Source organism: Sturnira hondurensis, unplaced genomic scaffold (genome assembly GCF_014824575.4).
Source record: "Sturnira hondurensis isolate 20B ecotype Veracruz unplaced genomic scaffold, ASM1482457v3 Scaffold0021354, whole genome shotgun sequence".
NCBI classification, from domain to species: Eukaryota; Metazoa; Chordata; class Mammalia; order Chiroptera; family Phyllostomidae; genus Sturnira; species Sturnira hondurensis.
This window is the reverse complement of record NW_028093985.1, coordinates 20,746,625-20,761,069: the sequence shown is the minus strand read 5'-3', so window position 1 is coordinate 20,761,069 and position 14,445 is coordinate 20,746,625. Positions and strand designations below refer to the sequence as shown.

General features: G+C 42.6%; 1 protein-coding gene across 1 annotated transcript in view; it reads left to right on the top strand.

Moving 5' to 3' along the window:
* The window catches only part of LIX1 (limb and CNS expressed 1), a 49,864-nt gene that overhangs the window by 26,217 nt on the left and 9,202 nt on the right, over positions 1-14,445 (top strand). Inside the window, exons 3-4 of the mRNA XM_037032388.1 lie at positions 8,592-8,732; positions 11,296-11,391. Of these exons, the coding sequence (XP_036888283.1) occupies positions 8,592-8,732; positions 11,296-11,391 (237 nt within the window). The remainder of the gene's footprint in view (positions 1-8,591; positions 8,733-11,295; positions 11,392-14,445) is intronic.

Below are 14,445 nucleotides of genomic sequence, written 5' to 3'. Positions count from 1 at the left end.
CAGGAAACCCCACTGGGCGCCATATGCTGCTGAGCTGGGGGAATGCTGCCTCAATAACAGTGACCTGTCCTTGAACCCAGGAAGGACATCTCTGCTTTGAGTTCCCATGTAGATACAACCTGTCACGTTTGCGATTACTTTACTATTCTTTCTCAAAAACCTCACTCCGTGTAGACCATTTTTCAACTCCTTGGTGCCCTGGGTAGGTGCTGAGTAAAGTGTGCCTAACCTGGTTTTATATGTCTTGAATCTACAGACCTATTTTTTCTTGATGTCTTTAAAATACAAGTAAGAATAGTTCTAAGAAGTCTGTTGTATGGAGAAGTCTGTTTAAAATGAAGAGATGTTATTATATCGATGTCTTTCCATGTGCTTTCCTAAAGAAAGCCCTAGAGTTGGGGTGTATCTGCAGTAAAATCTTGGGGTCCAGAAACATCTACTCCATATGCGTATCCTACCTACTTTCTAACACAATGCATAGGAAAAAATATTAATCAAATAAGGGCCACCAGGAGTGTAATTGTTCAGAGTAGAACTTGTGTCAGCATGGCTATAAGGTTTTCCTGTGAACAGTAACACACTTACCAATAAAGTATTTAAGTAAATACTTCAGTATTTACTTATTAAAGTAAAATAATTAACAATAAAACTAATTTCTTATTAGGCATTTCTATTTTTATGACATGTGTATGACTACTAAAATTTTATTTCAATTAACTTAAGAACTCCTATACATACTAAAAAATTGACTAGCCACTATTCTATTTCGGGACAGGCTACTGGCCCCCAAATTAATCTTGTTTGATTAATTTTTTATTTCCTAGTGTGACCCTTTGGAAAATTATCATTGAAGAAATAAAAACTGAGCAAAAGAAGAAAATTGAGACCTCCCTTAGTTAAATCAGGAAGTGCGGACATACTTCCTGGGGGCCCAGTTTTAGAACTATCATAAAGAATTTTTTTTCAGCTCAAACACTTCTTTTCTTGAGGAATTTCTTTGTGAGAAATTAGCATTTTTGATATTAGCAGAAGTGGATTTACTATTGTGATATGGTGATTTGTAGTAAGAAATTTTTATACTTGTTCTTTATCCTGATTCCTGACTTAGAGCTCCTAAATCCTTTGAATTTCCCAAGTGATAAGAGTGATAAAGATATCTTTTGATATTCATTACAAAACCCCTTTCTACCATACCTGAGTTTGTGTCAATAAGGTGCCTTTGGGAAAGCCCTTAAAGATGAGGACTGGTGGCTAGGAGCAACCAAGGCCAACCAACCATGTGACTAGATGGTATGAACTTTTGGCCCCATCCTCTGACCTCCTAGGAGAGGAAAGGGGCTGATGATTGCCTTAATCACCAATGGTCAAGGATTTAATCATTCATGCCTACATCATGCCTCCATAAATATCCGGAGTGGTAGGATTGGCAGAGCTTCTAGGCTGGTGTATATCTGCAGGACTGGAGGGTGGTGGGCCTAGAGAGGGCAGGGAATCTCTGAGCCCCTTCCCGCCTTGTGAATCTCTTCCTCTGGAGGTACCTGGTTTAGTAAATCACTGGTCTAGTAAGTACATTGTTCTGAGTGCTATGAGCCATTCCAGCAATGGCTGGACGAATGGGTCAGGAGAGACTCTCATTTATAGATGGTTGCTTAGAAACACAAGCAACAACCTGGACATCCAATTGGTGTCTGAAATGGGGGCCATACTGCAGGACAAAGCCATTAATCAGTGGTAGTTGATGCTACCTACAGGCAGATCATGTCAAAATGGAGTTGATTTATAGGATATCCAGTCAAAGAAGAAGTGGGTTTTCCCCAACATTTGGTGACCATGGTATTAAAATGCAGACTTTTTAATAGAGAAGAGAGCTTTCCTTTTCAACCGTGAAGCCAATGAAGCCCCTGCAAAAGCTCCTTCCAAATAACAGTGTCAATTTTTTAAATATGTAATTTCATAACATTCTTTAAAGATTTTACTTATATATTTTTAGAAAGGGGGGAAGGGAGGGAGAAAGCGAGGGAGAGAAACTTCAATGTGTGATTTCTTCTCACGTGGCCCCCACTGGGAACCTGGCCCTCAACCCAGGTGGGTGCCCTGACCGGGAATCAAACCGGCAGGGCACACGTGAAGCTGTGATCACCTGTGAAGCTTGTTAAAATGCAGGACCTCCTCGCTCCCACCATCCACCTGAAAAGTCTCTGATTCAGTAGGTCAGACTGGGGCCTGAGAATGTGCATGTTTAACAACATGATCATAGCCACAGGTGATCATACTATGCACACTAAAGTTTTTGAACTATTGTTTCAGAATCCTGGCCTAGGCTTAGCAACAATCTTCATAGTGTGCCCTGTGGGCTCCCAGTAGCTTGTTGGTGATCTAACACTCAAAATAAAATACACACCAGAATGAGCATGAGCTGGTCTTGGGAGAATTTCAGATCGAGGGGATCTTGGGAAGTTTAATTTAAATAGCATTTGAAGAGTTATCTTTTTTTTTTCTTTTTAGCAATCTTATTCGATAAAGTCCCAAATTCTCATGACATCGCACTTAATGAAGGGGTCACTTCCAGACAGCACAAAAAACTTCCTACAGAAGACGACATTTGATCTTCTGGTCTAGACATAGCTGGCCTTTCTCTCTCCGTTTGTCTTCTAAGTCTAGGTGGAGAAAAGCATCAAATGGGCATTAGGAGGAAAGAGGATACGACAAGTGTTGTGAGCACAGTTCCCTCCTCATTGAGCGCAGTTTCTTCTAAATGAAGCTGAGTTCCATGCCAGGTGGGAAGAGGTGTTCTTGGAATCTTATGTTCAAGCGACTGACCCACAGAATATCAAAGTTGGAGTTTCAGCTAAAGTACTGTACTGATTTTCAGAATTCTGTGAGGCTTTAACCAAATTACATATCCTCTCTAAACCAAGGTGAATAACCATTTCTTGACAAGCAGAAAATAGTGTAGTGTTTAACAATTGGTGGACTCTCAAGTCAGATAGACCTGGAGCTGAATCTTGTTCTGGTCACTTTTTAAGTTGTATGACGTTGGCAAATGTGATCTCTGTTTCCTCAACTGCAAAACAAGGATCACAACAAAGCCAGTGTCACTGTACTGCAGTAATAACTAAATGTGACAATAAACATAAAGTGCGTAACTCAGCAGCAAGGATTACTATTATTGGGGTCTCTGTCAAGGGTGAGCTGCGAGAAGTCCTATTTACCTGATCGGAGCAAAGCCTTTGTATTTGTTACCTATGACTGGGTAACAAATTGCCTCAGAACCTAAATTCTCACCTGATTTCCAAAGTTCAGGAATCTGGAAGTAGCTTAGTTGGATAGTTCCGGCTCAGGGCGTCCTGGGATTGCAGGGTTGCAGTCATCTGAGGGCCTGATCGAGGCTGGAGGATCGGTTTCTGATCTCCCTCCGGGGGCTCTAGGGGGAAGAAGGCATTAGTGCTTTACTGCGTGTGCCCTGCTGTAGGACTTTTCCCCCAAGCAAGTGATCCAAGAGAGAAGGCAAGTGTGATCAGGACAGAAAGCCACAGTGTCTTTTATAACTGAATATCAAAAGTGGCGCACCATAACTCTGCCGTGTTGTGCTGGTGACACGGATCAGCCCTGGTACAGTGTGAGAGGGGCTGGCACCGGGGTGTGGATGCCGGCAGGCGGAGATCACTGGGGCCCGCCCAGAGGCTGACTGCCCCGGCCTTCGTGTCATTTTCCTGAACAATGCCATAGACACTCTTTTTTCTTTCATTCTTGGCTTTAATTTTAGACTAGAGTTGGGAGGCTCTGGAGTAATTATGGTGGTTTATAATCCACCAGCAATGAAAGGCATCTGAGCATCAAGATAAATATCTGAGTGGAGCCTGCCAGCCGCGTGAGAAGCACGTGGTTCCCCATGCCTAAGAACCCCACCACTGACTTGCCTAGAATCTCAACTAGTAAATATTCCAGCTCTGCACTTTCACAAAGTGCAGAGGACAGAAGTTGTCTCTTTCTATGAAGAATGGTTAGCAGATAGGGCGGGGTTTACAAATCTGTATTTATGATTGAGGTCTGGCTGAAAAACAGCAAGAATCGACCATACAGTCTGGGAAGTCTAATTCTCACAGGAAGTTGCTTTGAAATAACCCCATACTTCACTCACTCTCCAACTGATGCCTTTGACGACTGGTTTGGACACATCAATAAAATGTTCTGTCACTTATTATATTTTATTTTCTTGCAGTGTTTCCCACTGTTTGATGGTAACTCGAACAGTTCCTGTTCTCACAGCAGAAGCCACGCTCTGATTTAGATTTGCCAAGCATATTGCTTTTGGCTACATTTCTTCCCCGAGCACAGGTCCTCACGGTTTGAGAGGTCCCATTAAAGATCCCTAAAGAAAAATATGCAGCCTTCACTGGCTTGGATTTGTAGCTCCAAAATTTAGGAGAAAGCAGCTGGTTAACATTATAAACATTTTGAAGTACTTGTCTTTCAGAAATGCAAAGAACAATAGTAAGAAAAGCCCTTTGATGGCCCAGAATTTATTTTATGTACTTATTAATTGGTACACTTTCTCCCCCACTTTAACCAAAGATTCTTTGCATTGCAACAATAAAGTAAGTGAAGACATGTGTCTGCTTTAAAATCTTGATATCAGTTAGGTCTCCGCAGTCCATTTTCGAGCTTTCTGTTCCTTCAGCTGGGCAGCACTTTGATCTCAGAAGCAGTGCCATTTGGTTATAAGTGTATGCAGTGCCTTTGATCTGGTACTTAGCTGGCCTTATTTAAAATAGATAGCTACTTTTATCTAAGTGGTGTTTACTAGGTCTCTCTCTATGAAAGATGGTGCAAAATGCTATTATTTAGATAGAAAGTTATATAAAGTGACTTAAGAGTGCCCAGATCTGAATCTAATTCTGCAAATTCTAAAACCCCAATAGGTTTGTTGTAGATTTTGTAAAGCAAATTCCTATTAAAATGAACTGCCCCTATAGATGTCAGGCAATAGTTGCAAAAGTGTTGTTGGCTTTTTAATGAGGAAATGATTTGCTAAAGAATAATAAACATATCCTACACTTAGGCAAAAATGGTAATCTCAGAGTGTCTGAGCTTAATGTCCAATTATACACTGAAATTCACATGTTAGTGTATTTTTTATATTACTGGGTTATGCATACTATACAGGGTATATTTTAAAGGGTCTTTTCAGAAACAATAAATCTATATCTTTAATTCTTGTGTTTTAAGGATTGCTTGAGCATTTTAGCAGGTGCATTAGTGACTTGTGTTTGAATTTCCTAGGCTGCATTTAGTTATTTGTTCAGTGAACCATATTGCAGGTGCAGAGACACAAAGATGACAGTCACAGACCCTGCCACCAGGTTGCTCACAGCCTGGGGTCGGGGACAAAGCACGAGCCAACAGTTATGTGAGTTTGATGAATGCCTCTCATGGACCGTGATCATCCCAGCCGGTCTTGGGAATGATCAGAAAAGGCTTTCTAAAGAGGTGGCACCCAAGCTTCAGTGAAACACTGCTGACTCAGGACTCAATGTGCCATCATTTCCCAGCCAAGTCCATAACGCAGAGCCAGCCCCTCTGCCCAGGCACCGCCTTGCGCACTTCACAGTCTAATGCAGGCACCTACCCCTTTGGAGAGGTCTGAACCTTGAATGGCTTTGCTTGCTGCCCAAAGCTACCCCAAGGCCTTCTTGCTTGTCACTCCACACTAAGGAAAAAAAGTCCCAAACTGCTTTTTACCTACATTTTAGATCTGTAGCTCAATTCTTTATTTCTTTATTAGAAATTTCTTTGTGTTTTAAGTTGAAGTAGCTAGAGTTTTTTGGCAGGAAAGTGACTACTTATTGTATTTTTTCCATTATCATTTATCCCCCATACCCTCTCCTACCTCCACCTACTCCCCACCACTCCGCTGCAATCACTGTATTATTGTCTGTGTCCGTGAGTTATTTCTTTCTTTTTCTTTTTTTAATTGATTGTTCTGTTCTATTAGGGTGCTGACACATTTCTTTTCCTTGGTTTCATGCTCCTCCATTTCCTAAGTCTTCTCGTTACTTTGTCTGTCTACTAACAGTGAGTGTGTACTTGCTGGCACTGACCCCAGGAGGCAGCACTCTGGAAGATACTCAAGGTCAAGGTAGGGCCCTTCCAGGCCCAGGGCTTGGGACAGGGGCACGAGAAAGTAATCTCTAGTCAAGGGCAACATCTTTGCAACAGTAGTCACAACTGTTCTAGGAAGGTCTTAGGGGGCAAATCCAAGGGGCCGGGGCCTCACCCCCAGAGACTCATACTGGGTTTGTTGAGATGGAGAGGAGAGGCTGGCCTCTGGCTGACACAATACTGTGAATTTGGGGTGTCCCTGGTCAGTGCAAGATGGTCGGTGTTTGGCAGATAAGGTAGAGGTGGCGTGTGCTGAAAGCAAACTCTAGGGGTCTGGCTTTTCTCCCACTTGTGCTACCAAGTCACCGAGGATGTGAAACTGCAAAATGAAATGGTACTTTGGTCCTTTCCCTGTTTTTTCACATCAGTCACCAAGCACTACTGACTCTGAGAATCATGCATTTTAGGTATCAGGCGGCTTCAAAATCAGAGAGGCTAATCTCCCCATTTATCCCGTGAGGAAATACACCCCAAATTCAGGCATCCCACATGTCACAGTCACTAAGTAGCAGAGCTAGGGGTGCCTGGCCACCCTGTAGACCAGGACCTGGGCCAAGGCGTTTCCCTCTAAGAGTCTTGGAGTAAGGTCTAGGACCCTGGACGGTTCACAGAAGCTGCGGGAGAGAGGCCACTATACCCTGGGGCCTTCCAACAGGAGTGAGCTCCAGGCACAATGCTGTTCTCCTAGGGCTTCACCCCTCTAACCTGACTTCCAGGATCCACACCAGGCCAGAACGGGAATAGGAGTGGTAGCTGGTAAGTACAGAGACAGAGAGAACAGAAAAGAACCAGGATATAGCCCTGGCCAGCCTCAGTTCATTAGAGTGTCATCCCAATACACCAAGATTGAGGGTTTGAGCCCCAGTCAGGGCACATACAAGAATAAACCAATGAATGCATAAATAAGTGAAGCAACAAATCAATGTTTCTCTCTCTCCCCTCCCCACCTCTCTCTTTAAAATCAATACATTTTTAAATTTTGTTTTGTTTTTTTGTTTTTAAAAATATTTTAGTTATTTATTTTTAGAGAGAGGGGAAGGAAAGGAGAAAGTGGGAGAGAAACATCAATGTGTGGTTGCCTCTCATATGCCCCACACTGGGGACCTGGCCTGCAACCCAGGCATGTGCCCTGACTAGGAATCGAACCGGCGACCCTTTGCTTCACAGGCCTGCGCTCAATCCACTGAGCTACACCAGTCAGGGCCATTTTAAAATTCTTTAAAAAAAGAATCAGCATACTCATGTGAGCCATGGGAAAGCCAGGCTGGGAAGAAGGAGAACAATATTACATTTGGGAGAAATCAATGTTTTTATGAGTTACTAATCATACACTGCCTATGGCGCTAACTTCAGGAAGGCCAAATGGAGCCTGTCCCACCCGAACTACATGGACTGAAACCAAGGTGGGAAAGTCATCCCCAAGCAAACCAGGGCACTGTTATTGAAGGAGGTGGAAGATAAGTGCTGGAAAAGCAAAAATAATAGAGTTTGACATCAATCTCCTTGCTTAACCTGGAGGTAAAAAAAAAAGTACTAGACTGGAATGTTCTCACAGAGTGTTAATATAGAGAGAGCACATTCTCACTGCTCTATCTATATTAACTATTTGAGGCTATCCTCAAACTTATTATGAAGGGACTACTATTACTCCTATTTACAGAAGAAGAAACTGAGTCACAGAAAGACTAACTTGCCCAAGGTCTTTCAGCTAGTAAGCGCTGAGACTGGGATTTGAAGCCAAACAGCCTGACTCTAGAACCTGTGAAAGTTATTTTCCACTTTCCTTCCTTCTTTACATTTTTTTTTCTCTGAGAAAAAGAAAAAGAAAGATTTGAGGAAGGCCCTGATAATGAACGCAATCACCTGGCATCCAGTACCCATTGTTTCTTTTGTGATTATTTCCCAGCAGAGTATGTAAAGCCTCTGACGCATAGTAGCCATTCAATGACTATGAAATAAGACAAAAGCGTTCGGAGCCCAACCAACGCATTTACGTGGAATCTAAGGCTGAACGAAAATCTGTATGATGTTCAGGGCATCAGCAATATGTATGAAAGAATAGGAACAGACAGGAAATGTATGAATAGAAATGTCTAGAGACCCATTGAGGTAGGAACAACATGGTGAATGGTAAATCTTTCAATGAACCCTATCGTCCTTCCCTTCTCAAGTGCTGCTTGAGTAGAGCTGAAGCCAGACGGGATGCAGCTAAAGTGGCCCTAATCAACTCCCTCTTCAANCAACGCATTTACATGGAATCTAAGGCTGAAAGAAAATCTGTATGATGTTCAGGGCATCAGCAATATGTATGAAAGAATAGGAACAGACAGGAAATGTATGAATAGAAATGTCTAGAGACCCATTGAGGTAGGAACAACATGGTGAATGGTAAATCTTTCAATGAACCCTATCGTCCTTCCCTTCTCAAGTGCTGCTTGAGTAGAGCTGAAGCCAGACGGGATGCAGCTAAAGTGGCCCTAATCAACTCCCTCTTCAATGAGCTGCCCTCTCGAAGGATCACCAAGGAATTCATTATGGAGAGTGTGCAGGAAGCCGTCGCCTCCACTAGCGTGAGTACCCACCAGGGGAGGGCGGAGCGGGCTGCACCAGGAATCCTGAGGCATTTGAATCATGCGCGATGCTTCAGTGAGCACATTCTTTAAGAATTGTGCAGACTTAATTTTTTACCCATGAAATCATTAATTTGCAGCAAAAGGAATACTTGATTGGAAAGCACAAAATTGGACTTGGCTCCCTATTTTTCATCTCAGTAATATTCTTTAACTTCCCTGGATCACAATTAATCAAGCTTTCAATCAAGGTAGATAATGTGATCTGCCTTGATTTGTTTATTTGAATGTTTGCTGTTTGAGAAGCATTGACTTGTTTTAGGGCCCGAGACCATGTGCAATTGAACACTGCTTTAATCTAAATGCAAACTAGCTCATTTCCCCCTAAATTTAACTAATCTCACAAATTATCCGAAGTGCTTATTAAAAGTGCAGCCACCATGGACTGCTGCAACCTGTATTTTTGTGGAACTACTGACCACTTAGATACGGGAAAGCTGGGTGCCCGGATTTGCTAACTACTCAAGTTATCATGCCTGATCAATTACTTCTTTCAGAGGGCTTCGAAAATTTTTGTCATGGACATAACTAAATGCAAAATTCTTTAAGAGCAAAAAACTTTGCCTTAGAAATTTAAATAGCATGTTTTCTCAACAATCCAGGAGTGCATGATTTGCCCATGAATTATGTGGAGTCCTGATCCTTGTTACCTCCACTCTATAAACCACGAGGAAGCCATGGATCCCTGCCGTGGCGGGCATCTCTTCCGGGACGGCCTCCAAGGGCTGGAGCAGGGCATTACCGAAGGAATCAGTGGACTCCTGCTTTGTCTTTAGCATAGATGAACTTCATCTAAGAGTTTCATTACCTGATTCCCTTAGTCTGATCGTAAAGGCTTGGTTATTCTGGAGAAGCTATTGATAATGAGGGAGACATTATCACACTAGCAGTGATCCCCTCATAAATGCTCTTATCACACAGAGGAGAGATAAGGAAAGGGGCAGAGTGGTTGACTGGCTGGGAGACTTCGGGAGTTCTGTTCTACATCTCCTCTGAGGATGAAAGGAAGCCTTTGTTTTGCTACCCTGTAAATTTCAAGTGCCTTTGAGGAAGAGAAGTTAGGAAAATGATGCCTGATTTCTGTGTGTGGAATTTACTCAGGAGCAGGGAGGGGCCATCAGTGTAAAGGCAATTTATCATTTTCTCATGGAAATTTCTAAGGAAAGAGAATATATAAGGTTTGCAGACTTCTGGGTGGATTTCCTCTGGGATATTTAAAGAGCCAACATAAATATTTCAGCAGCAGTTTGTTAATGTTATTGCATTCAGAAGCTATAAATCTGCTGCTATCTGATGCTGGCAGTCATATGTTCAGTCTCACAAAGCCATTGCCCACCTTCCCAAGAATCTAAGACCATGGGATATCGAAGGGCGGGCCCAGAACTGACGTTAGCTTTTTTATTGCCACTCCCTCTAACTACATTGAAGGAGAATTTCGTTTCTACTCATCACCCACCCACCTTGTTCGCTAAAGATTAAGTGATCTAGAAGTGAAAACGTAAACCAAGACCCATGTCTCTAGGCCATACACCAGCATATTATAAAAGTTCCTATTAAGAATTATGGCAGTAAGCCCTGGCTGGCGTGGCTTGGTGGATTGAGCACAGGCCTGCGAACCAGAGGATCGCAGTTCAATTCCCAGTCAGGGCACATGCCTGGGTTGCAGGCCAGTTCCCAGCAGGGGACGCACAAAAGGCAACCATACATTGATGTTTCTCTCCCTCTCTCCTTCCCCTCTAAAGATAAATAAATAAGTAAAATATTTTTTAAAAAAGATATAGTTTCTCCTCTCATATAAAAAAAAGAATTATGGCAGTAAAATATGAATGGTCCACACAACTGGAGAACTCTTTCCCTGTCAGTTATATAATCTTGCCTGGCTACCGTCAGAATCAGGGCAAGGTCATCATTTCAGGAGTTTAATAACACATGAAGGCAATGCTCAGAGGACAGCCACTGGGACATTAACACCACCATCAACAAAAAACCTACGTAAGCCTGGCTGATGTAGCTCAGTGGGCTGAGTGTGGGCTGTGAACCAAAGAGTCACCAGTTCATTTCTTAGTCAGGGCACATGCCTGGGTTATGGGCCAGGTCTCAGTGGAGGCCATGTGAGAGGCAGTCACACATTGATGTTTCCCTCTCTCTCTTTCTCCCTTCCCTTTCCTCTAAAAATAAATAAATAAAACCAAAAAAAACCCCAACTCTGTGCAAGGATACAGGAATTTCTACTTTGGAACAATTATTCTTTTAGTGAATAGACATAATCAGTTAATATTCCAACCAAAAGCCAGATTCAACTTGATTACAAAAACCTCTTTATCCCAAGTCATGGTGAGACACAGGATTTTATCCCAAATCAGCTGGAGACTTGGAGGTAGCATGCACACCTGGAGGGTCAGGACAACAATAGGAGGGTCACTGTGGGGCCACAGCTGTTGCTGGTGATCACCCAAAGAAGAGGAGGGAATCCATAACATTTCCCTTTTCTGCTCCCTCCAAGGGCACCCTGGATGACGCGGATGACCCCAGCACCAGCATCGGAGCCTACCACTACATGTTGGAGTCAAACATGGGGAAGACCATGCTGGAATTTCAGGTGCCCAACTTTCTGCCGCTTGTTTATTTTGCTACACAATCTAAAAGCCTGGAGAATGCCACTCTCATCACTAACCTCTCCTGCTCCCCAGATCGACTTTCTCTATTTGCTTCAGACATTTTACTGTAAGCCTCCACAGTAGCTCCACCTTTGCCAGGCCTCATGGGGTAAAATAAACGTGCAAACAAGGCACCAGTTTGCTTTCTTACAGGGAAGTAAAAGTCCCAAGTCTAAGAAAGAAGCAGGGATCACCACTGACTTAGGACTCTAACATTTTGCCTGCTTTTCAGTACAAAGTTCCCTTTTAAACCAAGTCAGGCAGTGTTGGTTGACTGTGTTTTGGAGTGTTGGTTGTGACCATTTGGTTCTTAATTTTCAGAAGTCATAGGTGAAGTTTCCCACAATGTGTATTAAACAGTGCTCCCCTTAGTTCTGGTATTTTTATTAAATACAATCTACCACTTCCTATCATTAATGAAATAAAAAGATTTAGCAAGCTGTAACCCTTTTTTGTCCATTCAGACAAGCGATAACAAAGCTGATGAACCACATTATTTATTATTTCCAAATAAATTAATTAATCGTATCAATAACAGCAACAGTAAGAACAACAGTAGCTGATACTTATTGCATGCTTACTTTGGCACTATGCTAAACACTTAACAAATACTGTCAGAACTTAACCTTCAAAATAAACATATAAGTATTATCCCCATGTCTTTCCTGAAAGAAGTGGGCCTATGGCTTAGCGGACGGCGGAGCCAAGTTCAGACCCAGGCAATCTGATTTCTGAGCTCAGACCCTCAGCTATTGTTCCATACTGGGCAGGGCAGACGAAAATTCAGTTGTAAGGAAGCATGAAATATTTGTCCTCTAAAAAACTAAACTTAAATGTGATTGAACATACCCCCAGTATTTCTATCTTTTTAGGTTAGGTTCTAAGAAGCAATTAGAGATAATAGTGTTTTATGGACAAAAAAACATGTTTATCGTGAAATAATTTACAGGGTTGTTATAGCTGAGCCCTGAAGCCACAATCTTTCAAATATTTTCTTCGGTACCTTTCAAATGGTGTCCCTGCCTACAGTGGCAGAGTCACTTCCCAGGTGAATATGTCCTTCCCACCCATTTCTCACAACAATGTGTTTCCTCATCAGTACCTTGTTTGATCGAAGCAATAGTCTTTCTCCACCTTGTCCTGTGGAGACCTTGGCCATCCAGTTAGTTTTTTGGTTTGTTAGTTTAGTTTTCATTTTTTATTTTTTAAGTGTCCCTGGTCTCACGGACCTTTGATGTTGCTGTTCTTGGTTTGGAAGGGAGCAGGTGCCCTTAAAGCCTGCCCTCTGGAGCAGACCAGGGCACACATCAGTGCAGTGGGCCCCAGCCCAGGCTTTGGGGGGGACTGGTCCCTTTCAGCCTGGCTCTGCTCCTCACCTCTAAATCTGTTTCCTCATGTGCATGTAAATCGGGGAGAATAATAGGAGCGGAATTACCTCACGGTACCACTGTAAGGATTAAATGGGACAATACAGAAAGGGTCCAGGCTAGCTCCTGGCATATCCATGCCATACATGCTCAGTGAAGGTTAACAACCATTGTTACACATGTTTCTAAAGAAGGACTACTTTACTCAAAGTGCCCCTGGGTGCAGGCGGACTCCCTTAAAATTTTGTGTGACCTAAAGGTTTCAGATGAAACAGGGTAGCTCCCCCATACTACAGATTTTAGGGTCCTTGCTATAGAATTAAAAGGTAGAACTGTGAAGAGTCCTTCCCCATTTCCTCCCATAACAATCTAAGGTCAAATAGATTTAAAAAAAAAGAGGGTCATAACACAAGAGAAAGAACATAAACTTTTAGAAATCACACAGACCTGTGTGTGAGGCGTACTCTACCACTTGCCGCCTGGGAACTTAACTGTCCAAGATTCAATTTTTCCATATACACAATATAAATCATAGCACCCCTTATATAGAATTTTTGTGGGACTTACATAATATGACATGACATCTATACAGCATCTAGCATAGTGATTTCCTCAAAGAAGAACCTCATTTAACAAAATTCCTCCTCCCCTCTCAATCTTGACAAAAAATATTGTATTTATTTTATTATAAAGTGAATGGTGCTTGCCCCAGTGCATAGCAGTTTGTACGTGATTTAGTACTGATTTTTCATAAAATTGAGAGCTATTTTTTTTCATTTCAAATGAATAGTTATTGATCCCATATTAAATGATACAAGGTTAGGAAATGTACCTTGTCTGCCTGTGGGCAATTCTCTCCTCTATGTTTATCCTCAACTGGGTACATTCTATGGCCCACTAGTCTTCTGAATTATTCAAACTCCTATGGTGGGTTTGTGCAGAAGCTCCTAATCTTCTTAGGAAGTTGTGGTTAGTAAAATAAAGATCACAGCCAATGGAGAACCTGCTTCATTTTAACAAGCTCTGAGGTGAACTTGTTGCTTTCCCTGTGGGGGCTGGGCTTGTCTGGTGCTCTAGTTGTGGGCTCTTTCAAATAATGACCAGTGACACTTACCGTGGCCTCCTCAGTGGCTTCTTCCACAAAGCTGGGAGTGTTTGATTCCACATCGGTAGACAATTCCAAAGCCTGTGTATTCTCCAAATAAACATCAACGGTCAACTCTATATCACCCGTAAGGTCTAGGGCAGTGGGCAACTCTGGGTCAGTGGTTGGCATTAGTTCAGCCTGTAACTCTGAGTTATTGGAAATGTCTGTGACTGAGTCAGCTTCGGTGTGTGGGGGAGTGTCGAGGGGAAGTCACAGACAGGAGGCACCAGGTGGTGAGGATGAAGGCCTTTCGGATCCTGGTGTGGGCCGGGAGCTGGGGGCCGAGCAGAAGGCTGGAGTAGGCAAGGAGGCAGGCGATAGGCCTCAGTGCCAAGCATGATTTTAAAAAAATACAGTTGGGTTAGTCTGCCAAAGATGGGGAGGGCAAGATTTTTTTTAATTCTTAAAATTTCATCTAAGTACTGTTATCGGCTGTCCTGAACCACTGTTTCATAATACTTTAATTGCCTTGGTAGAGGCTG